This window comes from Aspergillus sydowii (assembly GCF_001890705.1).
Source record: "Aspergillus sydowii CBS 593.65 unplaced genomic scaffold ASPSYscaffold_18, whole genome shotgun sequence".
Lineage (NCBI taxonomy): Eukaryota > Fungi > Ascomycota > Eurotiomycetes > Eurotiales > Aspergillaceae > Aspergillus > Aspergillus sydowii.
In genome coordinates, this window is record NW_024467876.1 from 511,194 (window position 1) to 539,114 (window position 27,921).

The window sequence follows — 27,921 nt, forward strand, 5'->3', positions numbered from 1 at the left end:
GCTCTCACGTGATCGCATACAGCACAAAGCACACAGCATACAGCATCAATTAGATGGATAACTGGACAACTGAATACTTAACGGAATAAAGGCTGGAATAATGCAGATGGATGCAGATCCGGTAGTATGGCATGATACGATGCAGTTGCGATACTACAATTGACCGTTGTTCGGCTTCCATCATTCGGCTGGGCTGGGAATATCTCCTGGGGTGACAGCAGATAATGAAGATCTGATTCCAGTTTATTTCCTTGATTTCATGACCTATAACAAACAGATATAACTTATAGCCCCAGGGTATCCTTAGTATGTTCACCAAGGCAGACTACCAGCTTCGCCTTTAACGTCCTCCATTGGCAGCATTGCTATCCAAAGAAACAAAAACGAACAGAGGAATTATCGAGACAACGAGAAGAATGGTAGTCCAATTTTCAGGCTTCCCAGATTCCACCTACGAGTGCGAGAGCCTTGCATGTGAGAGTTGAGTTCTTGGGAGTTTGGGACTCCACTGAGCCCACATGGCTTGCATCGCAACTAGGGCTCACCACTCACAGCTAAATTTCCTTCGCGCCTCCCCAGCGACCCCATATCCCCACAAACACGGTGGAAACTCCGAACCCCGATTGAGAATTGGTCATGAGACTTCAGGAATATGGATTGTGCAGAAATATTCACAGGTTAGATGACAGTTAGATGACAGTGTGAGCACGAGGCGGTGCGTAGAACAGGATATATCCCCCAAGCCATAGTCACCATCACAAACTCGGTTAAAACAGAAGTACACCCAAGGTTATACTAGTTAATACTGACAGCACTCGTTTCCAAAGCCAGGTGGACCAAGCTTCACAACCAAATCAGCTGGCACCCTAGGATCACCGATCCATCGGTCAGCGCGACTCGATGGGGCAGGCCCACACATAGTCTTCTGCAGATTCGATCTTTGCTTTTCCCAGAAGCCTCGGTTGGTCTCGCACTTTGCAGAAAAGCCTTTCGTCGACATTTGTATGCCGGGTGCAGCATGCAGCATGCACGCAAGCGGCGGGTCAGCCCTGGACATAAAAGGGCCTGGTCCCGGCATGAGAACGGACAGGAGCTGCAATTGAGTTTCAACGCTTGTGCTGAGTTGTACAGTGTGTACCAGCATGCGCTTCTCCATTCTTACCCTGCTGGCTGCGGCTGCACTTGGCCATGCTGCTCCTAATCCCATTCAGCCTCGAGGTATGTCAATTGTCCACCCCTTGCGTGTCTTGGCATACATTCCTGACGTCCATCCAGCAGATACCGTCTCAACCAGTGAACTGTCCCAGTTCACCTTCTGGGTCCAGTATGCAGCTGCCACATACTGCGAGGCCGAATATACCGCTGAACGAGGCACCAAGGTGAGCTGTTCGACGGACAACTGCCCGGACGTTGAGGAAGCCGGTGCCACCATCATCTACAGCTTCTCCAAGTATGCCCTCCACATCTACCTATATCTATCTATATATATCTATTCCAAGTACAGTATATACTGACCGACAACCCAGCACCACAATAACCGACACAGCCGGCTTCATCGCCACAGACCCGACGCACAAAACCATCGTCCTCGCCTTCCGCGGCTCGTACTCCATCCGCAACTGGGTCACAGACGCTGCTTTCCTCTTCAAAAACCCAGACCTCTGCAAGGGCTGCCTAGCCGAGATGGGCTTCTGGGACTCGTGGGCCAACGTGCGCGACGATATCCTCGAGCAACTCCAGACGGCCTTTGCGCAGAATCCAGGGTACGAGCTCGTCGTTGTCGGACATAGTCTCGGCGCCGCGATTGCGACTCTCGCTGCGGCTGATATCCGCGGTCGAGAAGAGGAGTATCCGTTTCCTACGCTGTATGCGTATGCCTCCCCGCGAGTCGGTAACCGTGCGCTGGCGCAGTATATCACGGACCAGGGCAAGAATTACAGATTCACACACGCGGATGACCCCGTGCCGAAACTGCCGTTGCTGGCGATGGGGTATGTGCATGTTAGCCCGGAGTACTGGATCAATGCGCCGGATAATGTGACGGTCACGCCTGGGCAGGTGGAGGTGCTGCACGGGGAGGTGAACTTTGATGGGAATACGGGGCAGGGGATCCCTGGTGTTCCTGACTTGCTGGCGTTTCATTCGCATCGGTGGTATTTTGAGTTGGTGGATGCTTGTAAGGGGCCTGGATTGCCTCTGAAGAGGGATCTGGAGTAACATCTTGGTTTATGGGTGGTATATAGTATAGACGGTTTATTCCTCATATGCATACCTCTTCTCCCTCTCCCAGTATTTATCAAACCCCACGCCCTCACAGACCTCCTCGTACCCCAGAATCATCGGCGGCGGCCCTCCCTCTAGGATACTCCTCTTCAACCCTTCCAGCGCCTCCCTGGTGGCCTTCAACCTCGACGCAACAAGCGTCCACGGGTACGCCACCGCCGCAAACCCCATCTCGCCCAGCTCCCTCGCAGACAGATTCTCCGTCATCCCGCCCTCAATGATATTCGCCAGCATCGGCATCTCCAGCTCCGCCACGGCCCGCCTCATCGATTCCCGGTCCGGTAGGGCTTCTATGAATACCGCGTCCGCGCCTATCTCTTTGAATTTCTGCGCACGAGCCATTGCTTCGTCCCAGCCGTGTATTAGGGCGTCTGTGCGCGCGAGGATGAATATGTCTCGGCCTTCGTTGCGCGCGTCGCAGGCTGCTTGGATCCGGGCGTATGCTTCGCCTCTCGATACGACTGATTTACCTTTCGTGTGTCCGCATCCTGCATATCATCATTAATCTCATTCCTTTATCTCAAACAAACAAAGAAACAAGCGCGGGAAGGCCATGATAGGAAAATATAATAAAAGAAAAGAAAGGAAAGGAAAGGAAAGGAAGACAAACGCTTCGGCCACCTCTGATCCTCAATCATAACGCCCGCCGCGCCCGCAGCCGCAAACGCCTCAACGGTCCTTTTCACATTCATCGGACTGCCATACCCCGTATCGCCATCCACCATAACCGGCAGGGTCGAAACACGCACGGTCTCCTGGATCTTGTCGCACATCTCCGCCATCGCAATGTACCCCGTATCCGGCAGGCCGTGGGAGCTGGCGACTGCGAAGCCGGACAGGAAGAGCATGGGAAAACCGGCTTCTTCGATTAGACGCGAGGAGAGGCCGTCGTAGCTACAGGGAAATGCGAGGATTTTGGACCGGTCGCGGTATGCGGAGAGCATCAGGCTGCGGAGGTGGCTGGTTTGGAGGGCGGGGATTGCGCCGCGGGTGTTGGGGAGAGGGGGTGGTGGTTCGGCTTTGGGGAAAGGGAATGCGTATGGGGTTGCCATTTTTATTTTATTTCAAGTAGTTAAGGGCGATGTTGGTAGAGTAGAGAGTTGGTAATAAGATGGTGGATGGTAGATGTTAAGGTGCGGGGATGCTCGAATGTCCCCGCACTAAATGACAATGACATCAACTGAGATACAGATACAGTACGCTGTATATACAGTGTATGTACGGTGCAGATTAGACCCTCTCCAGACTCCCAGGATCGACCCGAAGTATATCCTCTGCGTCATTCTCGTTCTGGATCAGGACGCGGCCTCGCTCTGCGTCTCCGATGACGATGTAGTAATAGCTCTGGTAGCGGACTCGCGTGCCGGATTGGAACTGCTGTTGTCAGCCACTGAGTTAGGGCTTGAGATATAACTATGGGATGAGAGGGACATACAGCCATGGCCTGTGTTAACTAGTCAGATAGTGGACTTAAGCTTTATTTGAGGTTACAGCTCAACTGGATGGAAAAGTGGGAGATATGTTCAAGAATGGAAGAGGTGACAGACAGCCTCGAGGGCAACCATGCTGTATTTATATGAGAGTGTCGCAAGGCTGAGGAAAGATAAATGGCCGTGTCAGCCGAGCACGAGGCTGAGTTGTAAACCAGTAGCAGGTGTCCATTTATATTATTCGCAGTAAATAGCCAGTCGAACGAGCTGAGGCAGAACTTGGGTGACTCTCTATATTGTTTCCACGATTTGTCCTGCACATGCCCTAAATCCAGCAACCAAGTCCTTGCAACAGTTATGGATGAAATATTGTAAGGAAATACCGAACATATCTATTCTTTATCGGATACTTCTACCTATATTAGGCATATTTATATTTTTCAGATGTCTACCATTTTATCTCCGCGAACGACTCAATCCAAAGATTCACCCCTCAGCTTCACCTGAAGATACTCCGGAGCAATTTCCTTTTGATGCAAAGCCGAGAGCCTTATAATAACAATGCAGCCAAGAATACTAGTAGATTGCTACATCACATTCGCATAGCCAATTGCATTCCCCACGTGTATCGCAGCCAAGCATCCAGGGTGGCTGGGCGCTGATCCTGCAGTCCAACATTCCCGTATTTACCTGCGACGCGTCCTCCATTTGTCTCCTGCACACAAGGCTGCTGAAGGTTCTGACTTTTGAACTCTGACCCAATGAAGCTCTCGCTGTCTCTGGCTGCCCTCGCGGTGGCTGGTACTGTTTTGGCCGACGACTACCTCTACAGCAGACGCCTCGCCAAGCGGTTTGTGGATAACGACGGGAATTACAACGTCTGTGCGTGAATCTCCCTTGCCTTTATTTTATAATTTAATGAAGCTAATCCGGACAGCCTTTTTCCACATCAACGATGTCCACGCACATCTGGACGAGTATTCCTCCTCGGGAACCACCTGCGAAGATCCAAAGCAGGGCTGCTATGGCGGCTACGCGCGCATCAAGACCAAGGTCAACGAGCTGCGCAAGGAGTACCCTGATAACCTGTGGCTGAATGCCGGGGACGAGTTCCAGGGGACTCTCTTCTACCAGTACTACGGCGGCGAGAAGATCGCTGAGACTATTAACGACCTCAAGTTCGATGCCATGACCCTGGGTAACCACGAGTGGGACGGCGGCGACGAAGCGCTGGGCGAGTTTCTGCGCAATCTCACCTTCCCTGTTGTGTCTTGTAATGTCAAGAGCCAGGTGAAGTCTCTCAACAGGACGATCAAGAACTACCACGTCTTTCAGAACCATGGGATCGCTGTTATTGGCGCCACGACTCCCACCACGCCGGGTATATCCAGTGTCGGCAACAAGACTGTATTCCTTGACCCCATCCCGGAGGTACAGAAGGCCATCTGGGAGATCCGCAACAAGACAGACGTCAACCGCATCGTCCTGTTATCTCACCTCGGCTACGACGAAGACCAGAAACTTGCCGGCCGAACCGAAGGTCTCAGCTTGATTATCGGCGGCCACTCCCACACTCTCCTCGGGGATATGGAGGACGCAAAGGGTAAGTACCCTACCATCGTCGAGGATCAAAAGGGGAATGAGGTCTTCATCGTCACGGCCTATCGCTGGGGAGAGTACCTGGGGGCTATTGACCTGACGTTCGACCACGAGGGCCACGCCCTTGCGTACCACGGCGCGCCAATCCACATGGACAACAGCACGCGTCTGGACGAGGAGCTCGACGGCAAGATCCAGGAGTGGGCCGAGGCGTTTGCAGACTTTGCCGCCGAAGTACTCGGCACCACGGACGCCGTGCTGGTCCAGGAGACATGCCAGGAGGGCGATTGTCTGCTAGGCCAGGTCATGGCGGACGCGATGTTGGAGTACCGCGTAAACCAGACCGCGGGTACAGACGATGCGAAGCCTGATTTGGCTCTGATTAATGCCGGGGGCGTGCGTGCTGAGATCAACGAGGGCGAGATCACCCGCGGCGAAGTCCTTACGGCGTTTCCCTTTGGAAATGCCATTGTCGAGCTGCAGTTCTCTGGAGCGGATCTGCGGAAGGTGCTTGAGGGTGCGGTTTCTTATGTCAATCAGTTTAATAACCAGGAAATCACCTCGTGGTTCCAGGTTTCTCGTGGTGTGCTTATCCAGTATAACCCGCAGAACGAGGCTGGTAGCAAGATTGTCGATGTTACTATCGACGGTGAGGCCATCGACGATGACCGGGAATATCGCGTTGTAACCCTCGACTTCCTGGCAGGCGGCGGCGACAATATCTTTGAGGCTACAGATGACTTTATTACGCTGGATACCCAGGACGAGGTGTTGACGCAGTACATTGTTGCGCGGACGCCACTTTCGCCCAGGCTTGAAGAGAGAGTTGTGGAAAGCGACGGAGTCGTGTAGGATTGACTAGATAAGAATCCTATAGATATGAAACTAATCCAGCATCCTGTCCGGGTGTCGGCTGTAAACTGACATACACAATGGTGGAGTTAGGGCTGGAAGCAGCAGTGTTGACTCACTGCGAGATAGAGCAGTATCAAGTAACCGTAAACATCACATCTCAGGCAAAGCTTATGATATATTCTAATGCCCCCTCTGAAAAGAAATCAACCCCCCATCAACCAAGACCTCACAGCCCGTCGTAAACGTCGCCTCAAACGCCAAAAACACCGCTACCTTCGCAACCTCCTCAGCCCTCCCAACCCTATCCAGCGGCGTAAGCCTAGACCCCTCCTCCTCAAACGCTACAAGCTGGTCCCTCGTAACACCGGAAACACCCATCGTCGGTGTCTTGATGAACCCAGGCGTCACAGCGTTAACGCGCACCCCGCGCGACGCAAGCTCACACGCCATGCATTGGACCAACGAGCCCACGGCCGCCTTAGAGGCACTGTACATCGACATACCAGGGAATCCCATCTTCGCCGAGACAGAAGATGTAAAGACGATTGCGCCGCCGTCGCGGACAAGAGGAGCAAAGCGCTGCGCGACGAAGAAAGATCCAAATACGTTCGTGTTGAATGTCCGTGCGAAGGACTCCTCGGTGACGCTGGCAAAGGGCTCAAGGTGGGCATAGCCGGCGTTGATGAAGAGGAAGTCGAGCTGGGGGCTGTTGCCGAAGATGGCTTTTGTTTCTGAGATGAGATTGTCGATGTTGGCGAGGGATGTTATGTCGCATTGCATGATGTGTGCCTTTTCTCCCAGCTGCGCTTTTGCGGTCTCGATGGGGGGTTTGCTGCGGCCTGTTAGGAGGACTTTGGCGCCAGAGTTTAGGAGCAGTTCGGCAGTTGCGAGGCCTATGCCATGGGTGCCACCAATGATTACGGCTTTTTTGTTGGCGTAAGTGGCCATTTCGTTGGATATCTAAGTGCGGAGGCAAGGATGATATGTTAGCCCTTCATCCTCAGTCTTCTTTGGGTTTATATACTGATCTCGGGGCATTCTTTCGGCTTCCAGCTCCGTCAAAATGATTTCAAAGCCTTCAGTTGTGTCAATTTCTAATCATGTCCGTGCGGAGAACAGTTGATGGAAGCCCGGTATCTTGATGCTGGGCGTTGTATAGACCTCGTATTGAGGCTTGTCAACCCAGTCTCCAGCCAATGAAAGAACCCAAGGGGATGTAGTCCACGAGTCACTGGTAAGGCCAAGCTACTTGCCCAACCTTGGTAAAACTGCTCCGATATACTACTGGCTAATGTTCAAGTAAGCATGCTGCAGGTCAGCCCTGATAAAGGTGGAAGTTATCTGGTAACCTTTAACCCTGAGGACAAGGACTGAATGGGAGGTACTCTTAGATCAGACTGATAGAAGGGCTCGTGCAGATGAACGAGACAAGCCAGCAGCACTCGGAATAGCCTGTCATGGTCCATGACGCCGACTTATCTTCCTTTGGTGCGAAGAATGAACCCACGGAAAAAAGTCTAGCGATGCTAAACCCACACTGAAGAACTTTGAGCCAGACCCTCCGCATGCTGAGATACCACTGATCTATTTCCACATCAGCTCAACTCCGAAGGGCTGAGACTGGCTGGTTTGTCAGATACAAGAAGCATAACAGCCGCCTCCCAAACAGAGCCTGGCTCTCCCAACAGATTCTGGCCCGTCACCCAGTACCAATCCACCAATCCTTAGCAATGCAAGAAACACACGTTCAAAGTGCTCATGGGCGATAGAAACATCAGCATTGAAGACAAATTCGACGACGACGAAGCCCGCAGCTGGTGCTTGCGTATGCACGGCCACATCGCGAGGCGTTGTATACACCATATGGGTTCGTCACGTACGGGCAGCCGGAGTTTTACGGAGTTATGATGATTTTGGGATGGTATTGCGCCTTAGTATGAAGAAGGGATCCCATCTTTAGATGAACTATAGTATAGTTCGTACATATCTCCTCATTAACCATGTGGCTGATAGCTATCTTGCCATACTCCAGCATACTAAAACGGCATTTGATATGTGCATCGTATTACAATCAGCCAGGCAAGATACAGTAAGCAGATAAACTGGATGTTGCTGAGATTCTTCCACTTGTTTGTTGCATCAGGCCAGTCTGGTTCCTTGGAACGCCCATTGCCCAGCTCGTATTTCTCGGGCCTAGATTCCCAATCAGAGCCATCGCAACGTGGCAACCATCCATGAGCGACTGAGAGGTTTGTCTGACTGGCTGGTAGTCAGGTCTTGCTGTCATTGGGTTTGCAGCATGAGGCTCATGTCCGTTGTGGTGGGAGTTGCCAGTATTCTTCCTTCTCTTCTCGTCCCCTAATTTACCCGGACAGTTACAATCTCTGTCTCTGTCCCTTCGTACCTTTCAGATTTTATATCGTTAATTTTGTCCTAGAACCTATCACAGACAGGCAGAGGTCGAGAAGACCACACTTTCGCAGGGCTCGCTGTGTCGAAACTCCCATGAAACTGACCACGCACAATCCAATTATAAACCATCCAATTTATCCTGCACCAATCGGCCATTGCCGATGATTTTAGGGAACTGTTTTTATCAGGAATATTTGACAAATAAGCTGTTGGCTGGGTTTGTGGCTGTGGGCTGAGCTCGTATTGCCCAAGAAAACTGCTGCCTCCTTGGTCGACCATAACCATTGACCATTACCATTCCCACGAGCTGAAAGTCTTCGTTGCTTTAGGATTTATCACTTTCAAACTACACGTTTGGCTTCGAGACTGTCCTCGGATATAGAAATTGCTGCCGTGGAAATGGATCATTCACAGGACTCCCCGAACTACTTCACGCAGTCACCGCTTGTTTTCGACAGCGAAGAACCAATCAATACTATATCCAAAACACCAGTATTGCATCCTCGAATAAACCGTGTGAAACGACCGCATACAAAGTCCCGTCGGGGCTGTTATAGTTGCAAGAACCGGAGGGTCAAGGTACGACCAGGACCCCAGACGCAGTCCCAAATTTGACCGCGCGACAGTGCCAGGAAACGAAACCAGCATGCGCCAACTGCATTCGCAAAGATTTAGACTGCCACTATCCAGATGAGGACCCGGAACGCGGAGTGGTGGCGCAGAAACGGTCAACCCCGGCGTCATCGTACTCTACAGACTCATCTAGTTCAGCCTCCAGCGTTTCAATTCTGTCAACTCCTCAGATATCTTTAACTTCCTTCACGGGCGATGACCTGCGGTTCTGGCATCATTTTCTTGTCGACGCCCGGCCACATCTTCCATTCGGCGATGAGGAATCCTGGCTATCCACGATACCTGCATTCGCTCACGATGTACTACACATCCTCTCCAGCCTCAAGGAGACGACTAAACTAACATTTATAGTGTCCCCATCTCCTCCATGCCATACTCTCCCTCGGCGCATCCTACTGCTCCCTAACCTCACCCTCAGGCAAACAGCACTACCCCTCCGCCATCGCCCACCGCAGCCAGGCCCTCCAATCCCTCAGCACAACCATCGCCAAAGGCGCCGACGCCACAGTCCTCGAAATGGACGGCGCCCTCGCAACCTGCTACACGCTCACCTTCCAAGCACACCACATGAGCGACGGCGTCGTCGACTTCGCCGTCATGGTGCGCGGCTGCGGCCTCGTCAGGGACTGGTACTTCACACAGCCCGAAACGCGCGAAAGCCGGCTATTCAAGAATGTCAAGTCGGCGCAGCAAATGGGCGAGATGATCACAGGATGGCTCCCAGGGGCCGTATATCCAGTATGTGAAGCGGCGAAGGTAGAGACCTGCATTGCTGCGCTGGATCGGTTACGGCCGTTGCTGGACACCGAGGCGCAGGTTTGTTTCTATAATGCGCTGCGCGAGGCTTATGCGTCTTTGCTGCTCTCGCATCGACACGCGTTTATGCGGCTTGTTGTTATATACGCTGAGTGGGCGCGGCTGGATAATGTTGCGTTCCTGCAGTTCATTGCCCCTGGGAACCATGTCTCGCGCGTGTTATTCATGCACTACATTGTGCTCGACTCGTTTATGAAGCCTGTTTATGCGGAGCTGATGAAGAGACGGAATCTTGGGGTTGGGGGTGGCCATTTTCTGATTTATCGCTGGGCGGACGCTATCTATACCGGCTTGCCTGGGGATATGCGCGATCTGGTGGAAGAGCCGCTGGGGTATTTGGCGACGGATATGTTGCCAGAGGTTGAGAGACATCGAGGGAGTTTTCCGCAGTGGGGAAGACAGCTGGAGGGGCTGGTGGAGTGGTTGCGTGGGAGGGTATCAAAGGATATACTAGAAATGTACAATATCTAACAGTACCAGCGTGGCGATCCAGTATCATATCGAAATACCATTCGACTAAAAAACCACTGGCGGTATGAGGCAGTCTTTCTATGCTATTATGTGTCAACATATCAGCCGTGATTTCTTTAAATATCACCCTTCTGATACCCTTCAGCGTCTTCTCTAAAAAGGAATATGCAAAGAAGGTATAGAAACGCAATCCCACCTATCAGCAAATCATACACTCGCAACGCTCTCATCCTGCCGTGGGAGGTTCCTGCGCCGGTGCTGCTTGAGCCACTGTCTCGCTTTGGACTCTCCTGCAGCTGACGAAGGAAGCCATCTGGACGGGTGGTACCACCCAAGAACCATAAAGGCAGCGAACATGGGCACCGCTTCAAGGACATACATCGGCCACTCGTGGGTCATGATATACGAATCCGTACCGCACGCAAATTCAATCAGTCGGAAGATGGATCGGATCTGTCACTAACATCAATGAACACATCCAAGGGAAAAGTCAGGGGACGACATACCATAATAAAGAACCCTGCAATATAAACCCCCAAGAGGACCCTTTTCATGCCATCCTCCTGTGCCAGAACACCATCCTTCAAAGAATCATGATGAAACTTTACCACCACAACCAGGAACACGGAAAAGGTTGCAAGCTGTAGTGCCAACCCGCCGATCAAGATCCCCGTACCGGCCTTCTCTAGCGGACCCTTCCATTCCCCTGCCGCTGCGACGGCGCTACCGCCGCCCTGAGTGATCATAGCCCCGATATCCAGCGTGATAAAGATCTTCGGGAGCCAGGCCGCTTTCACGTATCCGCCGAGAACTCTTGTGCCTCCTTTTACTTGGTCGTCGTCAGGCTGGCCGCTTGCTTCAGGTGACGTTGAGCGGATAATCCTGCTAAGCAGAATATACAGCGAAGCACAAACAAGTACAGGTGCAAGGACAATCATGGTCTGGGAACTAGCAAATGTGCCGATGTCCTGGACATTCTGGCTAGATGCCGCGCGCTGGCTGTAGCCGTTCACCTCGACAAGGGCGGCGATTAAGAGCGGAAGGGTGTAGCTGTACCGGAAGTATCTTCCACTTCGGTATGCGATGTAGGAGACGTAGACGTGGTAGACGAATGGGATCAGGTAGAGGACTGCGAAGAGGATTGAGGCCGGGAGGGACGGGGTATAGAAGAAGACGCTCCAGTCTGTGTCGTCGTCAGGGGCAGTCTCGCGCTTTTCGGAGTACCATTTGCTGGCATGCATCTTGTGAAGCTTTAAATCACAAAGCTATAAGGTCATTATCGTGTCGATGGTTCTCCATGGCTGAAAGCTCCTTTATATGGCGCTATCAGGGGTGACTCTGCCTTGCACCAAGCCCTACCTCGTATCCGGGCATTGTTCTTGCCCTCCTCATGTTAGCCATGAAGCATAAAACAGACGCGAGGATGTCAGGCCAAGCATCCAGGCATGAACATTTAGTGGAAGCGTGCGATGTGATTGGCGCTCGTTTAGAATGCGAGCACAGCCTGCCCCAGCTGTCAACAGCCATCCGCCACTTTCTCTGCAGTATTTGCAATATGCACTAGCTCGAGGTAGACGCCGTAGCTTTACTCTAGGGCTATCAAATGAGCAATGACGCACACGAGCAAATTTGATGAAGCATATGGAGTGATGATTGCCATATTTTAGGCTGAATGGCGTGACGGTGCAGAATCCGATCGGATGGAGCGTCGGCTATTTCCCGCACGGACTACAGTAACTCTTGAATTGCGATGAAAATCATCAAATGCCTGTGTGATTTGCAGGCGGTTTAAGACGGTTTAAATGTCAAGAGAGACTTGCTTCCTGCCATCCTGATGAATAGCGGCGACATCCAGTGGGTTTGTTGCATGGATCGTCGCTTGGAGCGTCGGAAAAGCAGACGAGACGGGGACGGAGCACGAAAGCGACACTCCAGCCGAGACGACGCACTCCAGTCCAGCGCAGTATAAATGCTTCTCCAACCCCCTCACGGTCAAACAGTGCTGGCCTCTGTCATTCTCAATTCACAAAATGTCGACTACTGTAACTACAACCGAAACGGTCCCGCTGTCGCTGTTCCCCGATGGTCTCAAGACCTCTGGGATGCACGAGGCAGACTGGTCGCTTGTCCGGCCCTATGAGGAATTTCCCAAGCAAATGACCGGCCCAACGGTCTGGGATTCTGCAGAGTATCGGGATAACCCTGAGCGCTGGACGCACTCCTTCACCGCGGACGAGGTCGCCGAGATCAGTGCTGCGGCGGACGCCTTCATCGAGTCTGGCACGCCGTTGACGGGTATCACCCGCGCTCTGTTCCCTCTTCCTACTTTGGCCGAAAGAATGGATGCTTTACGCGAGGACCTGCTCCATGGCAAAGGATTCTACAGATTCAGAAACCTGCCTGTCAGGCAATGGGGCCTCCACAAGTCCGCTGCCGCCTATATGGGGCTGGGGACGTACTTGGGGTACTTCGTCAGTCAGAACGGGCGTGGCCATGTCCTCGGCCACGTCAAGGATCTCGGAGAAGACCCTACACAGACTTTCAAAGTCCGCATCTACCGAACAAATGCCAGGTTGGTCTCACCGTCGTCCCTCAAATAACAGTTCTAATTTTGCAGGCAATACTTTCACACGGACGCCGGCGACATGGTCGGTCTTTTGTGTATCGCCAAGTCGCTTTCCGGAGGAGAGTCAGACATCGCTTCAACTCACCACGTATACAATGTCTTACAGCGTGACCACCCGGACGTTGTCAGGACATTGGCCGAACCAAACTGGTACTTCGACCGAAAGGGCGAGGTGTCTAGCGGACAGCAACCCTGGTACCGGGGTGCAGTTATGTGGCTCGAAACCGGCGAAAACCCAAAGGTCTACTGCAAGTTCGATCCCAACAATGCCACCTCGCTGGCACGATTCAACTCCGGTCCTGATGCGCAGATTCCACCTCTCTCTGATAAGCAGAAGTATGCCATGGAGGTGCTGGAGCGGACCTGCAAAGAGCTGGCGCTGCATATGATCCTTGAACCAGGTGATATCCAGTTTCTGCATAACCCCCACATTTTCCACGCGCGCACTGCGTACACCGATTATCCCCCTGGTTCGGTTGACGAGGAGGGGAATCCTCGACCACAGAGACACCTAATGAGGTTGTGGCTGGCAGTGCCGCAGAGTGAGGGCGGGTGGAGGACCCCGTTGCCCGACACCGACAACAAGAAGAGAGGTGGTATCCAAGTAAACAACCAACCACCAAAATGCCCTATTGATGCAGAATAAGCCATCACTTGCTAGTAGCTAGCAGTATTTCATGTATATATCTTGATACCATTATGAAAGAAATGGAAATTGATGCCCCCATGAGCCACCCTGCTCTTGTCTATCGCTCTGCAGGTGCGTACCCCCTACCCAGGGATGTAGTCCCGTGTGCTCAAGCCCAGAGTCCATGGCGGTCTCTGCTGGCTGCCACGTCCATCCAAGGTCAGATGTGAAGAGCATCAACTCGTCAGCTCCGGTTAACATTGGCGGAGATATATCAGTTGCTTGCGCAGAGCCACCCGTGGCCGATGACGCAATACGCTCTGGGGCATGTCGCTCCGGTATCGTTCTGCGCGCCATGCGATAAATTGTGAGAGGGTTGAGAACATAGTCAGGTGCACTTTGAGCCGGAACTCCCGCCGGAGTCTGCCGCCCGGTGTCTTCCAAATCCGAGGGGTAAAAGTCGTCCGGGACTATATTTCTACCGTTAGATATTTCAGCCTCCGATCCTAGAAGTCTCGACATTGTTTCAGCAAGGCCGGCCTTGTGATATTAGTAATAGCTTCAATTCACCTTGAGGAACACCTACCAGACGCCCCGATACAGCATTCAATGACTCCATGGCTCTCAATGCTCGTATATTGCTCTGCAGATAGGGAATAGTTTGGACGACCAGGTCTTTACTGTTTTGTTCACGAGGGTCGATAAGCTGGGTAAGATAATACAGCATGATGCGTGAGCTGTCGTAAGTAACGGTCGGAAGCCAGGTATCCGACAGATTATGCGGCCCATGCCGCTCAGCCTCGGCGATAATCGCCGCCAGACTTTTAGCTGCCTTGTACAAGTCTGATCGCATCTTCTCGAGATACTCGCTTTGCTCCGGGGGGAACTCGATAGCCGAGCGCAGCTTGAATAGAGCCGGGGCTCCTAGTCGATACAGATCGCACAGTGTTTGGTGATGGGCACAGTGCATAAGCACCAAGGCTCCCAGCTGGGATGAGGCTTTGCGTGTGTAAATGGCGGATGAGGTGAATTGTAGGTTCTCCGGTAAAGAATTATACCAGTCCCAACATGCCTTGTCTAGAATAACAAATTCCGAGTTCGGAAGCCACGGAGACATGGCTTTATCGAGATGCTTTATGTAGCGGAGGACCTGCTTTCGAATCCGTATATGCTGGATAAAATACGCCATGATTCCCATGTTTTCGTCTGGATCTACTGGAGTAATTTCCGGTCGAAGAAAACCAAGAACCGTACCGTCGAGGGTCCGCGTAACACAAGGCGCCTCTTGGAGGAACCGTCGCTCATTGCATGGCAGCTGTATTTTGATGTCCCTCTCTTCGATTAGCATAAGCTGGTCAACGCCACTTCCGAGCAGCGCATCGGTCACAAAACAGCTCCACATTAACCGACGACGCGCTTCCCTCGCAGAAACGGAAAGGCCAGGCTCCAAACACAAAACGTCGGTAGAAAACTCGAGATTAATTTGCAGTGCCTGGGCCATACGCGCAGTGATCCCTCCTAGCATAAACGCTTGAGCAAAGTTGCCCACTCGTAATGCGTGGTCGTATAACAGTTGTGAGGCCATGAGATTGTCGATGGAGATCTTATCCAACTCCTTTAGAACCATACTGTAAGCATTTTCTGCCCAACGAGAGCCAGCCCACAGTATGAATTTTGGTGATAGCTTCTGGCTAATCGCGCTGCATTCTAGAGCATAGAACCTCATCAAATTAGCCAAAATACCAAATTCAGAAACCTTCGTCAACTTACTGTGCACCTAGGGCGCAAACAACGTGGAGCAGAGCTGTTCGTACATCCGAAGCCAATTCTTCGTCAACTCTGCGGAGAAACGAGGGCCTATGAAGAAAGGCAAAACAGCGAATGGGGTGAACATGAGCAAAGTAGTTATCGACTAGGACTGCCACCCTGGCTTTCTCGGGGAGGTCGAAAGATGTCAGCCTGTTATAGTCTTAGTAGACATCACCTCAACACAACAAAGTTGGCAATTACCATGCCAAAGACGGGGTTTCTGCTTCATTTTCGCGTGGTGCGGAACTTGGTCTCTCAGGAGGATCAACCGTGCTTGTCAACCGGCGTGGCCACACAGGCTCAACATTTTCGCCATACTGGCACTGAAGACGCTTTTCTTGGCATCTGGAACATGCCGGTCGTTCACCAGAGCACTTGGCCCTTCCCAGTCGGCAGTTAGAGCAGGATCGGTACGTCCGCCTCGCCCTCGTATGGGCATCTGAGTGTCGAGTCGCCGAACGCCCGTACCCAGAGCACTCTAACTGAAGCCTCTCGCAATTCCCGCAGCCATCCGATCGCTCGTCACATTTTACCTAGAGGAGACCCATATCAGCGCTGTTACGACGCGTTTTGTGGTGTAACAGTGCTCTGGAAAACAGCTTACCTTACGAGCTCGACAGGTGTTGCATCCTGAAAAACCAGTTAGATATTAATAAATCAGAAAATATATAGCTCCCACCTGATCTAGACCGCTTTTTTCGACGCTGCGGTTGTTGTTGTGGGGAATTGCATTCCATGCTCGGGTTGTTGACAGTGTAGGAATGGCGGATCGTCGGCTGCGGTGGTCGCGTCGGATGTTGACACTCTCAACAATCACGCTATTTCGTCGCCTTGCTACAAAAAGCCATCGGGCTGTTCCAATTAACGATCGAGAGTTGGTATGGATTGATCCTCTTGCTGAAGTGTAAAAATTATGAACGTTTTGACTGATCCCTCCATAGCTTCCTCTTACGTCTGTTTTATGACCGGACACGTCAACGTCGGTTGAGGCTTCTGCCCGACGAACTTCTCACACAATCCCGGATATTTATCTTTCTACATCTCGAGTACAATGCCAATAGTTGCAACTCGATGTTTGTTGTCGTTATAATACATCTCGGACTGCCTTGTCCATACAACCCAAAACCGCTCAGCCAAGCACTTAACTGCGAGTCCCTATCGCGATCAGTGTGAGCAAAACTTCAAAGCCGCTATGTTGCCGGCAGCGCCAGAAATCGCCAATACCGGCTGGCTGCGTCGGCGGCTCCAACGTGGCGGGAGTGGCGCGAGAAGGGCGATGCTCGCTTCACAAAGTTGACCCGACCACGACCCGATGGCTCAACGTTAGATAACCGAGTAAGCGGCATTTGACCATCGGAGTTCGCGTCTGTTATCTTTCTGCCATCGAGGGAATTCTACGGTCGCCAATCGACATCCGTACATCCTCATCCTTTGACATCAGAACCGGGTCAAACTGATCTTAGTCAAGTACCGGGTCTCAGGATTTGCCTGCGAGTCCCCATCTGCCAGAGATCAGTCCCACACAATCAAGCGCCCAACCTAGGTTGCCTCAGCATCGACTCAAGAGGCCGGTGCCACCACTTGCGACATGCAAAACTCTACTCTGTACCAAGACCCGAACACCAGTCCCAGCGGTCCAGATTGTTCAAAGGTGAGTGGGTGGGAGTGGAGAGCCTATTCCGCCACGGAAGTCAAGCAGCGCTGAGTTTGCTTCCATCGGCTGGGTCATGGCTCAGCGTGGGTTGCAGTGAACTTTAGTTCTAGCTGTTAGAGAGGCTATTCCGCGGAACTCTAGCGGCAGGTCGGGAACTTTCGTGACATGAGGGTTCCTTTCGGATTCGAGAAGACACGAGCCGGGGAACACTCGGGGAACACTGCTCTCTGCAAGCCCATACTGGGGTCATCCGGCGATATGGCCGCTGTGGACACCCAATGCCACTCAGATGGCGAACACCAATGTGAACATTGACCGAATGAACCGTGAGGTACTAGAGGCTCCGCTGTCAAGTATTAGACTACTGCCAGCCTACCACCTTTGCGAAAACGACTGATCGAGAGCCTTCGATAATCTCTCGGTGGGATAAGTACACGATGCAGTGGGACCGCGCACGTAAGCTCCGCTTCTACGAAAGCACGCAACGCTTGGAGCAACATCGAGCTCTAGAGCTCGAACAGTGGAGAGCGTCGTTGAATCTTGCAAATTTTTTATCCCACATCAGCTTCTTCTGCGATTGACAGGACCTCGCTTATGCCAGGTACCGCTGCCGATCACTTTGTTGTGTGGGACAGAAGGGAGACTTGGCGATGTTCTTGCCCTTTCAACAGCCTTGCTTGTTTTTTGTTTAAGCGTTCCATGGAACTTCGTTGGCCTGGTTTGACAATTACTGAGATATTGTTGTGCGGAAAGCAGTCGGATTGGCTCCTCAGCGCTTGAAATCCGGTTCTGCCCCTGGTCCAGACTTGGCGGCCCACGGTCGAGATCCCGACTTTTGTTCTCTTAAGTGAAGACACACACACAGGCGCGTTACATTATCTCTGGCGTCTTTGTGCGACACGCCCGTTGTCAATGCGCCTGGATAATATAAAGACATTCCGAATATATCTTTCCAATAGTCATGCGTGCAGATGTCCGTCAGATTCGTTTTCCCGTCACGGCATACGTACGCCGGGCTCTTTTGGGGACGCGCTCCCAAGCAGGCGGTGGTGGAGACTGGGGACAAATGATCCACTGCATCTCGATTCTCGAACCTTTGGACGCGCACATCCATTCCTACCTAGGAGACTGGGCAAGTGGGCAGCTCTTCGTCTCCAGTCTCAGTCTTGCTAAAATCGGGCCCTGACTCGCAACTGAAAGTCCAGACTCGTCAGACCCCAGCTGCAGCTTTCCTGCGTAGGCTTGGTGGTTGAATAACTAGCTTGTTGTCGGTATCCTAACTCTTTCATTCCTTTGAGCATCCCCTGCAGTAAGAATAAGTGATGTGGCAATGCAGAAGCAGAGTTGCAATCCCGCCCAGTACAGTTCATGGTTGGAACACAGCTTTCAAACATGAGTGCCACGGTGCCGCCGTTCTTTCTATTAGATCTCGGCATTTTGAGTCCCACTCAAGCCACTGACGCTCGAATTGCATTCTGGGCCGGCCAATTGTATTGACGACCGTTCTGGATTCAGGTACGTATCCAGTGCGGCCAATAATAGTCTGGGGCATAACTTCCGTGGATCTGTTTCCATACTCAATGTGGCCAATTGTGCTGCTTTTGAATGCATTCCCCTGCCTATCAATGTGTCTCCCTGCCTGTTACGTCCATCCGTGGTCATTTTGGCCCAATTATTCCATTCAGCATCAATAACCCCGCTGACCACCACCACTTACGCATGCTTTGTCCCACAAGGATCTCGACCAGAGGTATTCCATTCGAACGCCATGGTCGAGACTCGGAGGGCAGGCATGGTGGCATTTTCTTGGAGTAACCGACTGCTCCCCCGAATCTATATAAGAAGGATGACCCTCGCCTTGTTCGTAACTTCACTCACACATCTACAGGGTTGCAATCCAACTAAGGCACACTCCTTTGACTTCTATTCTTCCAAATTACCTAGTGTAACATCTCTTATTTCAAGACCTGTCATATCATCGCTTGACGCGACCCCACGCTCCCTTCACCAAGATGCAATTCACAAAGTCTCTTCTGCTGCTGGCAGCCCTTGCCTCCACCTCCCTTGCCCGCCCTGAGGGCCACGTGAGGCGTCAAGCCTCCTCCACCACCACCTCGGCTGCCCCCTCTACCTCTTCTACCTCCTCGTCCTCCGCCGGCCCCGGCTTCGGTGCTAGAACCTCCAGCTCCGGCTCCGGAATCACCTACCAGGGCAACGTCGGTGACCCATACGGTAGCAACATCATCGAGATCTCCTCCGATGATGCCTCGAACTACAAGCACGTCGCCAAGATCTCCGGCGAGAACAGCGAGCCCTGGGACCTCATCTTCTTTAACAAGTACGGCCCCGACGGCAAGATGAATGGCTGGTTCGGCTTCTCCGCCCTCGAGCTTACCCTCAACTCCGGTGAGACCAAGTACGTCGCCTTCGACGACGACACCAACGGTGGTTTCGCTGCCGCCCCCAGCGGTAACATGCCTCTTGACGCTGGCGGTGGCTACGCCTCTACCTGGGGTGAGTTCGACTTCAGCAGCACCGGCAATGGCGGCTGGTCTGGCTTCGATGTCTCCGCCATCGTCGCTCAGAATGCTGGCGAGACTGTCCAGGGTATGAAGATCTGCGAGCAGGGCAGCGGCACCTGCTCCAGCATCTCGCCCGGTGCTGAATCTGTCGATAACGCCTACACCACTGCCGAGACTGATATCGGTGGCATTGGCGGCAACATCTCCGGGGATGGCAACGTCGTGCTCGAGGTGACCGTCGACTGGCAAGGCTAAAAAGTTCTGTTGATCAAAACTTGAATGATTACAACGCGTTATAGACTACAAATGACTACAAATGATATGAGTCTCCTCATTTTAAAACCTGGATTTCGTAGACCTTTACTTAGTAGTAGACGCCTGTAGGCCCCGACTTGTCCTCTCACGTAGCCGAGCTTGTGCGTATAGTGATTACTAATGTACAAATTGTGCAGTTATGCAGTCTATAGGATCCCGAAATCCTTCGGACTTCGTTTGCCAACACCAACGCAGTCATTCGGTCATATTCGCTATCACGGCCCAATCATATGCTCAGGTTGGTGTCTCTATTCACGATTCAGATTGTGCACTATGGACGGTCCCGATAGGCTTCGGGCTTACTAAAAGTGCTAACAGGCAACTGGGTTGAACATAACCCAGATATATATACTTTGGTTCTATACCATATCTCACCATGACAACAACTTCCTTCAAAAACCACAATAGCACAGTTAATAAACGCATCGACATTGCAAAATGCCCCTTGTCTGGCTCATCACCGGAACCTCGTCTGGCTTTGGCCACGAACTCGTCACCCAAGCCCTCGCCCGCGGCGACAAGGTCATCGCGACAGCACGCAACATCTCCAAGATATCGCACCTGAAACAGCTCGGCGCAGAAATTATGACGCTGGATGTCACATCCCCACAGGCAGAACTCAACACTAAAGCCGCCGAAGCCATATCGCTCTTTGGAAAGGTAGATGTGCTTGTTAATAACGCAGCATATACCCAGTTTGGATTTTTGGAGGATATGAGGTTTGTTTCACTTGGCTCTGCATTATCTATCTGAGTTAGGAGTACCGGTAAAGGGCCCGCTGACGGAATCTGTCTAGTGAGGACAACTACGCGAAGCAGTTTACGACTAATGTGTTCGGAACGATCAACACGACTCGAGCATTCCTGCCCCATTTCCGCTCTCGAAGGGCCGGGACTGTTGTCAATATTGGCTCTATGTCTGCGTGGGAGACGTACCCTGGTGTCGGCGCATATTCAGCTTCCAAGGCCGCACTTCGCTGTATGTGTTTTCCTTATCCTGTTGTGTTTGAGTGGTAGTGATCTAACACTGTATAGACGCCACAGACGCACTCGATCAGGAGGTTGCATCGCTCGGTATAAAGACTCTCCTGGTGGAGCCTGGCCAGTTCCGCACGGAGCTTTTGAGTTCCCAGAATAGTATGTTTGTCGAGACAGACATTGCTGAGTACAGGGACGTGGCGAGTTCCACGTTTGACACATTTCGCAAGGTGCACGGGAACCAGAGAGGAGACCCAGCGAAGGGAGTAGCTCGCATCATTGACGTTGTTCGAGGGGAGAATGAGGCCGCTGGGCGAGTGTGGCCGAAGGAGCTGGCCCTCGGACCGGATGCTGTTGCCGTGATTCGCAAGAAGTGTGAGGAGACATTGAGATCTCTTGCGGGATGGGAGAACTTTTCTACTGGGACAGACTTTGTCTAGGAATAGGCAGGCCAAAGTTGGAAAATTTGATACTTCTTTTATCTACTGCTATGCCACGCCGCTTTCAATAAAGTTTTAGCATAGCTTCAACATTCAATTTTCCTCTTAACTTAATACTCAATGTAGAAACAGGACAAGCGGAATCATAGCCAGAGCTGGTCCCCTGATGTTCATTAAGAAATGTCAATCTAAGCATCAGAGACGGGTTATTCTGTTGCAGCCACAGCTCCATAACCATCAGTGGTGCACTCCATCCGAAGACTGCGTCACACGAGACCCTAATCATATCGGAATCCTGTTTAGGGACTCCGTGGAAGCGGAAATTCCCCGATTAACACAGCCGGGAAGTCGCCCGGTCTATGCAAAGCCGAATGCGGGGATTCCCAGCCAAGACAGACTAATATGTACCCCAAGCTGTGGAGTAAGACGTAGTGCTACGGGGTACGGGGTAGAGCATTGGGTCTGGGGTATTGATGCATATATCGGGGACCCGCCCGAATGGCCGGCAGCGTTGCCGTATATCTCTCCCTATGAGGCTGGGCATGCGAATTGACATGATGGATTAAATGCTGCACTAAATGCATTTTTAGACGTTCGACAGGGGTGAAATGGTATATAAAGGATAAACCTAGGTACTCATCAGTCGGCCCACAAGACGTCCCCTCATCTTTTCTAACCCTAAACCATCGAATATGACTGGTATAACAAAGGAAAAGGACGCAGAATTACCTGCTTTCCCAGACCCCAAGCCTGCAGAAGTCCAAAATATCACGACTGATGCTGTATTTGGAGAAATCACCGAGGACGGTCCCAACTACCGTAACGTGTGTGCCCTGCCAGCGAGTCCTGATCCGATCTAACTGACTGCTTCAGATAGGATGGATTGCTACTGTTGTGCTCATGGCAAAGTCGATGATCGGACTAGGTGTCCTGGCTATCCCCGGGGCCTTCAATACTCTGGGCCTTATCCCCGGCGTCATCTGCCTTCTTACCGTTGCTGCCATGACCTGGTGGTCGATGTACGTCGTCGGGATGTTCAAGCTGAGCCACCGTGAGGTATATGCCATCGATGATGCCGGATATATCATGTTTGGTACAGTTGGGCGAGACTTTTTAGGGGTAGCATTCTGCATGTGTGCGTATAGCCGGGAAGAATCGTTTGCGAAGGGTTTGCTAATGCGCAGGCTAGATTGGATATTCGTATCTGGCTCCGGACTGTTGAGCATATCGATTGCACTGAACGCAATTTCAACGCATGGGACATGCACCGCCGTTTTTGTGGCTGTTGCTGCTATCCTTACCTACATCCTATGCAGTATTCGGACTCTAGGCCGGATGAAGTGGATTACTTCGACGGGGCTCGTATCTATCCTGAGCGCCAGTAAGTCAACTTCGTTTACATCGCCCAGTCCAAAACGTCAACATCCCTTGCTGATCTTCCTATTTCACCAGTCCTGATAGTTACAATTGCCGTTGGCGTACAGGACCGTCCCAGCGGTGCACCACAAGACGCTCCCTGGAAATCCGATTACCAGCTCTTCAAAAAGCCGTCCTTCCTAGACGCCGTATCTGCGGTGTCGAGTATTGTCTTTGCATACGCAGGAACCAGCATGTTCTTCTCCATCGCGGCCGAAATGCGTGAGCCCAGGCTGTATACCCGCTGTTTGTTCTGCTGCCAGTGCATCGTCACTTCAACCTTCCTTACAATCGGCGTCGTGGTATACTATTACTGCGGGTCCTACGTTGCCTCTCCGGCTTTAGGGTCTGCGGGTCCTCTTATGAAGAAGATTTCCTATGGGATTAGTATCCCCGGGATTCTGGCCTCTAATGTGATCCTTTCTCATGTAGGACTCCTCCGATCCAAAAGCTGTGTAGCCTGGAAATACTGACATTTTCCGTCTGTAGGTCCCTAGCAAGTATATCTTCGTCCGCCTCCTCCGCGGTACAAGACACCTCTCGACCAACACCCTCCGGCACTGGACAACCTGGCTCCTCTGTACATTCGGCGTAGTAATAACGGCGTATATCATCGCCAGCGCGATCCCCGTATTCAACAGCCTGGTCTCGCTTATCGGCGCGCTGCTCGGAACCCTAATGTCCTTCCAGCCCATGGGCTGTATGTGGCTGTATGATAACTGGGGCAAAACGCGTGATATCCGGTGGTACTTCATGGTCTGCTGGAGCGGGTTTGTTATTGTCGCTGGCTCGTTCCTTATGGTTTCTGGTACGTATGGCTCTGTTGTTGGGATTATCGGCGATTATAGTGCGTCTGGGGGGTCTTCTGCTTGGTCTTGTGCGGATAACTCGAATTCGGTGTAGAAGCGATGCGGTTGCGTATATTGGACGCTTTTAGAGGTAGACTCTGGCGGGATATTTTGGTAGAAACATTGTATCTGGAAGTAGAATCCGTATTTAAACATAGCTGGCGTCTGCATCAATCCAGCACTATACAATGGTTTCTAGTATGATATTAACTTACTGAGTAAAACCTTACTATTAACCTATCTACATGAATTCACGGGTTACAAAAGGTCTAGGCCTCCGATATATCTTATAATATAGCTGTTAGGGACCAGCAAAACTCAATGATAAAACGATCCATTACTTGTATTGTAGAACGCAGTTTGCTTTGATCTATATGCTACTTGCATCCGATACTCGCAACTCCAAGGCCGCTTCGGCAGCTACAGCTTCGCAGGATGGTGAGGGAAGAGATAACCCTCAACAAGATCCCTTGCAGCACGCGCAATCCCGAAGCTGAAGATGTATCCTCCGCCGGCGACGCCTACCGTTCAGCATGTCAGCATATCAATATACATCTGTGGGCATGTGTACAGTTATAAGGCTTTGAACCATACCGTACGCATGGACAATCACCTGCCCATCTTTGATCTCTCGCTCGACTCGTACCCCGTTGATCCGCGACGGCCGGATGCCGACATTGTGCCGGACAATTTGGTAGTCTTGTAGATTGCTTGAGAAATGGTTTGGTAGGTTCTTGTTGACTCTCTTGACTATCTGGAATGGCTTAGCATGATCCTATACCTGATGGGGGGATACGTACATCTTGACATAGATCCCAATCTGGGTTTGGATCACTGCGTAGGGCCTGTTAGTTCATCTAATACAGAGAGGTAAAAAGAAAGCACAGGCAACATACGCAGAGCCCTTATGCCTCGTCCCACCAAGGATAGCAGTCCCGTCTAAGCGCGGTATCACATATGTATAAGTATCGCCAGTATCACGCATAAACAGCTTGTCGTAGTTACTCCTGACAAGCATTGTCTGGCCGCGAATCAGCTCCACGTTCTGATCACGCACGTCGTTCAGGGTTAGCGACCCAAATCCCGTGGCGTTTACGAGCACGTCGTGGCCTAGAGAGCGCGCTTCTGAGAGGGAGTTCAGCGTCATGCGCTTGAACTGCACGCCCATGCTTTCGAGACGCTGGCGGAGCCAGGGGAGGAATATGTCGGGGTTGAGAATTAGGCTTTTGTCTGTGAGGTGATTAGTACAATATAGCTGTTTCTTTGGGCCTTGAGCTAGGTATTTACATGCTGTTCCGAGTTTGGCGCCTTTGGGTAGACTCTCAGGGGGGAGGAAGCGAAACTATGGGCATATCATTTAGCTGTTACTATTTTGTTCACGTCGCCCTTGAGAGCTAACCTCGGGCATATATTCCTTCCACCAGATATCGTCTTCCGTCTTATCATCATGGAAGTCCTCAATGGGAATCTTCTTGATACTCGACTCGGGATACGCATCGCTCCACCGCCACAACTCTGCAAACGCATCGAGCTGCATCTTCGCTTCTGCAGGCGACGAGCAGCCGCCTGCAATGAAACTCACCCCCGCCCAGGGACTCGCCCATTCAATCGACGGCTTGTCTCCGGGGAGATTCCTGGCGACGATCGTGACCTTGTGGTGGCGTGACAGCATGGAGGCCGTGGCCATGCCGACGATGCTTTGGATATGACCGTCAGTTTAGGGCTACAAGTAGATGTAGACAGAATGTAGGTGAGTTGACGTACCCTGCTCCAACGATAGTGATTTGGGCCATCTTGCCTTGATTGGACTACGGTGTATCTGGACGGCCGGATACGTGGGCTGATATTTATGATGCGAGAGTTGGAGAGCGGGCACCTATCGGTTTCAAACCCGATTCAGTTTTTCTTATCACTCCATCGGACTGCTCTTCCGAGTGAGTCGGTGCATGTGGAGTGGTGTAGACATGCCACTAGTGGGGGAGACGCCCTGTGGGGAGACAATTGATACATTGATATCTTGATATATTGATATGGACTGCCAGATCATCGGCAGCACACCCGACTCACTTTTAACACGCCAGGCGTCTTTGTGGACAATCCTCTCTCTAGAAGGCTGGTGCAGTTGGAGAAGCCAAGCCAGCGTAAATACAAATAAACAAGACTCAATCAATAAACAACCCCCCAGACGCAATGATATGCGTCCCATTAATCCAGCGCGCCCGCTCCTCACACAGAAAGGCCACCGCGAAGGCGATTTCATCCGGCTCGCCCATTCGAGGCCCAGCAGGCGTCTGGTCGATAATCGGCTGGAGAATCTTCATCTGCTCCTCACCAGCATCAGAAAAGCCCTCGGTCTTTGTCGGCCCAGGGCTGACGGCGTTGACAGTGCAGCCATATTTCGGGGGGAGTTCTTTGGCCCTATACAGCGACATTAGCACTGTCTTTTAAAAAATAGGTATGATAATAGTTCAAACAGACCAGCACTTGGTGAAAGAATCGATCATCCCCTTTGTCCCGCTGTATATCGTCTGGTTCGGTGGCGGTCCTCGCGCAGATATACTCGCAATGTTAACAATCCTCCCTGCACCCTTGGTTAGATGCTTGAGGCTTTCCTGTGTCAACAGGAACGTTCCGCGCGCATTCACATTGACCAGCAAGTCCCAGTCTTCCAGCGTCTGCTCTTCGAATGGCTTGTTGACTGCAAGCCCCACAGAGTTAACCACAATGTCTATCCGACACCACTGAGACACTGCGGCGTCGACAAGGCGTTTGGGACCCTCTATTCGCGACATGTCTGCTTCGACTGCGAGAGACGGTGTAGGGAGCGAGGAAACGAGCTGCTCGGCCTGCTCCTTTAGCCCGGGGAATGGGTAGTTCACGATTGTGTATGCGCCGCGAGAGGATAGCTCGCGTACTATTGCGGCGCCTATGCCTTCGCAGGAGCCGCTGACGATGGCGACTTTGTTTAGAAGTGTTTGTGGCATCGTTGGCTGCAGCTGGCTGTCGTTGGTCTGAACAGTGGAAGAAGGGAAGAACCATTATACCACATCAAGGCACGCAAGGACCAGGCCAGCTTCCTATAAAGCGATACGAGAGAACCGACTCCATGCACTCTCCACCACACTCTCCCCGACAGTTGCCATTCAGAAATGCATCGGCTCCAACTTCAGCTTCCGATGGTGGGGCGACATCCGATGCTGTCTCGGTATAGTGGAGCTTTATCCCAAAATCGCGACATAGTGCGACTGGCTTTGGAGGTTGACGACCAAGCGTCGAGTATGTCTATTGAACATCCTGCTCTCTTCGTGGTAGGCGCTGATGGCGGCCGCAGTACCGTCGGACATTAGAAAAGAATTGAGTAGTCTTTATAGTAAAAGTAGACAGTGATATAGGTTTCATTCAGCAAAACTAAACTATGATTCTGAGCCCTAACTCCAGCCAAAGATCCAGCGAATAATCAAGCAAATCAAGCGAATCAATCCTCCAAGCCCAATCAAAGTGCTTCTTTCGCCCTCCTTTAGGTATTGTGACTCTTCAGCGAGTATTTCTTCCCACGCTTGACTGCATTCGTCAGCAAGTCCTCCAATGACTGCGCCGTCCATTTCACTGGCGACGAGGCCGATCGCGACGTTGTGACGCACTGACTGCTCAAGCACACGCCCGGTTCCCACCATCAACGGGTCACCGAAGTTCAAGCAGTGAAAGCCATAAGCATAATCCCCAGGCTGAGGATCAGGGGCATCCTCTTTGTACCGGAGTGACATCTGCAGTATGTCCTTCAGAGTCGCTTGTCTAAAGCCTTCAGCGCCCTCGTCGGCCAACACCATCACGAACTTCGAGAAGAATGTAACTGCATAGACATGGCCAAAGTCCATACAGTACTTCCCATTAGGCCCTTTTATTGGGCCCACGGTATATTTGCCCATCAACTCAGCGCATTGACGCAGTCGCTCTTCATTTTGGGGGGCTTCTGGGCCAAGGAGCTCCACGCCCTCCTCGACGGTTTCAACGATATACTCGGGCATTGTGAGCAAACTGGTAAGATTAATAGTATGGTAAGGGCAGATCCCAGCTCAGCTTTTAAGTATATCAAATGAAGAGCTCTTCTGTGGTGGGAGCTGACTTCGTGGAAGACAGACTATAAGTCAGGGCTGCCATTGCTATATTTATACCCTTTTTGAGGCATC

General features: G+C 51.8%; 15 protein-coding genes across 15 annotated transcripts; 7 read left to right on the forward strand and 8 right to left on the reverse strand.

Annotated features, from left to right (window-relative positions):
* Positions 1-1,220: 1,220 nt before the first annotated feature.
* On the forward strand, positions 1,221-2,217 carry ASPSYDRAFT_163798 (lipase family protein; the record flags this gene model as incomplete). Its single annotated transcript, XM_040843195.1, has 2 exons — positions 1,221-1,450; positions 1,527-2,217. 2 exons carry the CDS (start codon positions 1,221-1,223, stop codon positions 2,215-2,217), a joined length of 921 nt encoding a protein of 306 aa, XP_040696766.1.
* On the reverse strand, positions 1,972-3,794 carry ASPSYDRAFT_51627 (isocitrate lyase/PEP mutase family protein). Its single transcript, XM_040848331.1, has 3 exons — positions 3,719-3,794; positions 2,894-3,657; positions 1,972-2,771 (listed from the first exon to the last, which is right to left on the reverse strand). Exons 2-3 carry the CDS (start codon positions 3,333-3,335, stop codon positions 2,254-2,256), a joined length of 960 nt encoding a protein of 319 aa, XP_040696767.1. The 5' UTR covers positions 3,336-3,657; positions 3,719-3,794; the 3' UTR covers positions 1,972-2,253.
* Positions 3,514-3,724, reverse strand: ASPSYDRAFT_95324 (uncharacterized protein; the record flags this gene model as incomplete). The annotated part of the gene is made up of 2 exons (XM_040853107.1): positions 3,514-3,657; positions 3,719-3,724. 2 exons carry the CDS (start codon positions 3,722-3,724, stop codon positions 3,514-3,516), a joined length of 150 nt encoding a protein of 49 aa, XP_040696768.1.
* Positions 3,795-4,328: 534 nt separating the features above from the next.
* ASPSYDRAFT_51628 (bifunctional metallophosphatase/5'-nucleotidase) lies at positions 4,329-6,393 on the forward strand. Its single transcript, XM_040848332.1, has 2 exons — positions 4,329-4,595; positions 4,651-6,393. Exons 1-2 carry the CDS (start codon positions 4,475-4,477, stop codon positions 6,162-6,164), a joined length of 1,635 nt encoding a protein of 544 aa, XP_040696769.1. The 5' UTR covers positions 4,329-4,474; the 3' UTR covers positions 6,165-6,393.
* On the reverse strand, positions 6,348-7,115 carry ASPSYDRAFT_82846 (putative short chain dehydrogenase; the record flags this gene model as incomplete). Its single annotated transcript, XM_040851176.1, has 1 exon — positions 6,348-7,115. One exon carries the CDS (start codon positions 7,113-7,115, stop codon positions 6,348-6,350), a length of 768 nt encoding a protein of 255 aa, XP_040696770.1.
* A 357-nt stretch (positions 7,116-7,472) lies between these two features.
* ASPSYDRAFT_62590 (Zn(II)2Cys6 transcription factor) lies at positions 7,473-10,499 on the forward strand (the record flags this gene model as incomplete). The annotated part of the gene is made up of 4 exons (XM_040850142.1): positions 7,473-7,497; positions 9,073-9,158; positions 9,206-9,511; positions 9,564-10,499. The coding sequence occupies 4 exons, from the start codon at positions 7,473-7,475 to the stop codon at positions 10,497-10,499; spliced, it is 1,353 nt and encodes a 450-aa protein (XP_040696771.1).
* A 207-nt stretch (positions 10,500-10,706) lies between these two features.
* Positions 10,707-11,740, reverse strand: ASPSYDRAFT_95328 (RTA1 domain-containing protein; the record flags this gene model as incomplete). Its single annotated transcript, XM_040853108.1, has 2 exons — positions 10,707-10,952; positions 11,006-11,740. 2 exons carry the CDS (start codon positions 11,738-11,740, stop codon positions 10,707-10,709), a joined length of 981 nt encoding a protein of 326 aa, XP_040696772.1.
* Positions 11,741-12,529: 789 nt separating this feature from the next.
* Positions 12,530-13,771, forward strand: ASPSYDRAFT_164003 (TauD/TfdA family dioxygenase; the record flags this gene model as incomplete). Its single annotated transcript, XM_040843216.1, has 2 exons — positions 12,530-13,071; positions 13,117-13,771. The coding sequence occupies 2 exons, from the start codon at positions 12,530-12,532 to the stop codon at positions 13,769-13,771; spliced, it is 1,197 nt and encodes a 398-aa protein (XP_040696773.1).
* Positions 13,772-13,999: 228 nt separating this feature from the next.
* On the reverse strand, positions 14,000-16,525 carry ASPSYDRAFT_563995 (Zn(II)2Cys6 transcription factor). The gene is made up of 6 exons (XM_040849203.1): positions 16,242-16,525; positions 16,167-16,192; positions 15,764-16,095; positions 15,524-15,712; positions 14,340-15,474; positions 14,000-14,259 (listed from the first exon to the last, which is right to left on the reverse strand). The coding sequence occupies exons 1-6, from the start codon at positions 16,297-16,299 to the stop codon at positions 14,224-14,226; spliced, it is 1,776 nt and encodes a 591-aa protein (XP_040696774.1). The 5' UTR covers positions 16,300-16,525; the 3' UTR covers positions 14,000-14,223.
* Positions 16,526-19,228: 2,703 nt separating this feature from the next.
* On the forward strand, positions 19,229-19,993 carry ASPSYDRAFT_163833 (putative allergen; the record flags this gene model as incomplete). Its single annotated transcript, XM_040843198.1, has 2 exons — positions 19,229-19,632; positions 19,684-19,993. The coding sequence occupies 2 exons, from the start codon at positions 19,229-19,231 to the stop codon at positions 19,991-19,993; spliced, it is 714 nt and encodes a 237-aa protein (XP_040696775.1).
* Positions 19,994-20,491: 498 nt separating this feature from the next.
* On the forward strand, positions 20,492-21,470 carry ASPSYDRAFT_62595 (SDR family oxidoreductase; the record flags this gene model as incomplete). Its single annotated transcript, XM_040850143.1, has 3 exons — positions 20,492-20,772; positions 20,850-21,031; positions 21,088-21,470. The coding sequence occupies 3 exons, from the start codon at positions 20,492-20,494 to the stop codon at positions 21,468-21,470; spliced, it is 846 nt and encodes a 281-aa protein (XP_040696776.1).
* A 692-nt stretch (positions 21,471-22,162) lies between these two features.
* On the forward strand, positions 22,163-23,789 carry ASPSYDRAFT_95333 (uncharacterized protein; the record flags this gene model as incomplete). Its single annotated transcript, XM_040853109.1, has 5 exons — positions 22,163-22,294; positions 22,344-22,605; positions 22,660-22,851; positions 22,923-23,314; positions 23,376-23,789. 5 exons carry the CDS (start codon positions 22,163-22,165, stop codon positions 23,787-23,789), a joined length of 1,392 nt encoding a protein of 463 aa, XP_040696777.1.
* A 275-nt stretch (positions 23,790-24,064) lies between these two features.
* Positions 24,065-25,538, reverse strand: ASPSYDRAFT_73514 (FAD-dependent oxidoreductase). The gene is made up of 6 exons (XM_040850714.1): positions 25,499-25,538; positions 25,134-25,431; positions 24,631-25,076; positions 24,535-24,568; positions 24,329-24,488; positions 24,065-24,255 (listed from the first exon to the last, which is right to left on the reverse strand). Exons 1-6 carry the CDS (start codon positions 25,525-25,527, stop codon positions 24,155-24,157), a joined length of 1,068 nt encoding a protein of 355 aa, XP_040696778.1. The 5' UTR covers positions 25,528-25,538; the 3' UTR covers positions 24,065-24,154.
* Positions 25,539-25,828: 290 nt separating this feature from the next.
* Positions 25,829-26,865, reverse strand: ASPSYDRAFT_51638 (SDR family NAD(P)-dependent oxidoreductase). The gene has a single exon (XM_040848333.1). It carries the CDS (start codon positions 26,716-26,718, stop codon positions 26,203-26,205), a length of 516 nt encoding a protein of 171 aa, XP_040696779.1. The 5' UTR covers positions 26,719-26,865; the 3' UTR covers positions 25,829-26,202.
* Positions 26,866-27,162: 297 nt separating this feature from the next.
* Positions 27,163-27,836, reverse strand: ASPSYDRAFT_1165522 (uncharacterized protein; the record flags this gene model as incomplete). The annotated part of the gene is made up of 1 exon (XM_040840172.1): positions 27,163-27,836. Exon 1 carries the CDS (start codon positions 27,757-27,759, stop codon positions 27,163-27,165), a length of 597 nt encoding a protein of 198 aa, XP_040696780.1. The 5' UTR covers positions 27,760-27,836.
* Positions 27,837-27,921: the final 85 nt, after the last annotated feature.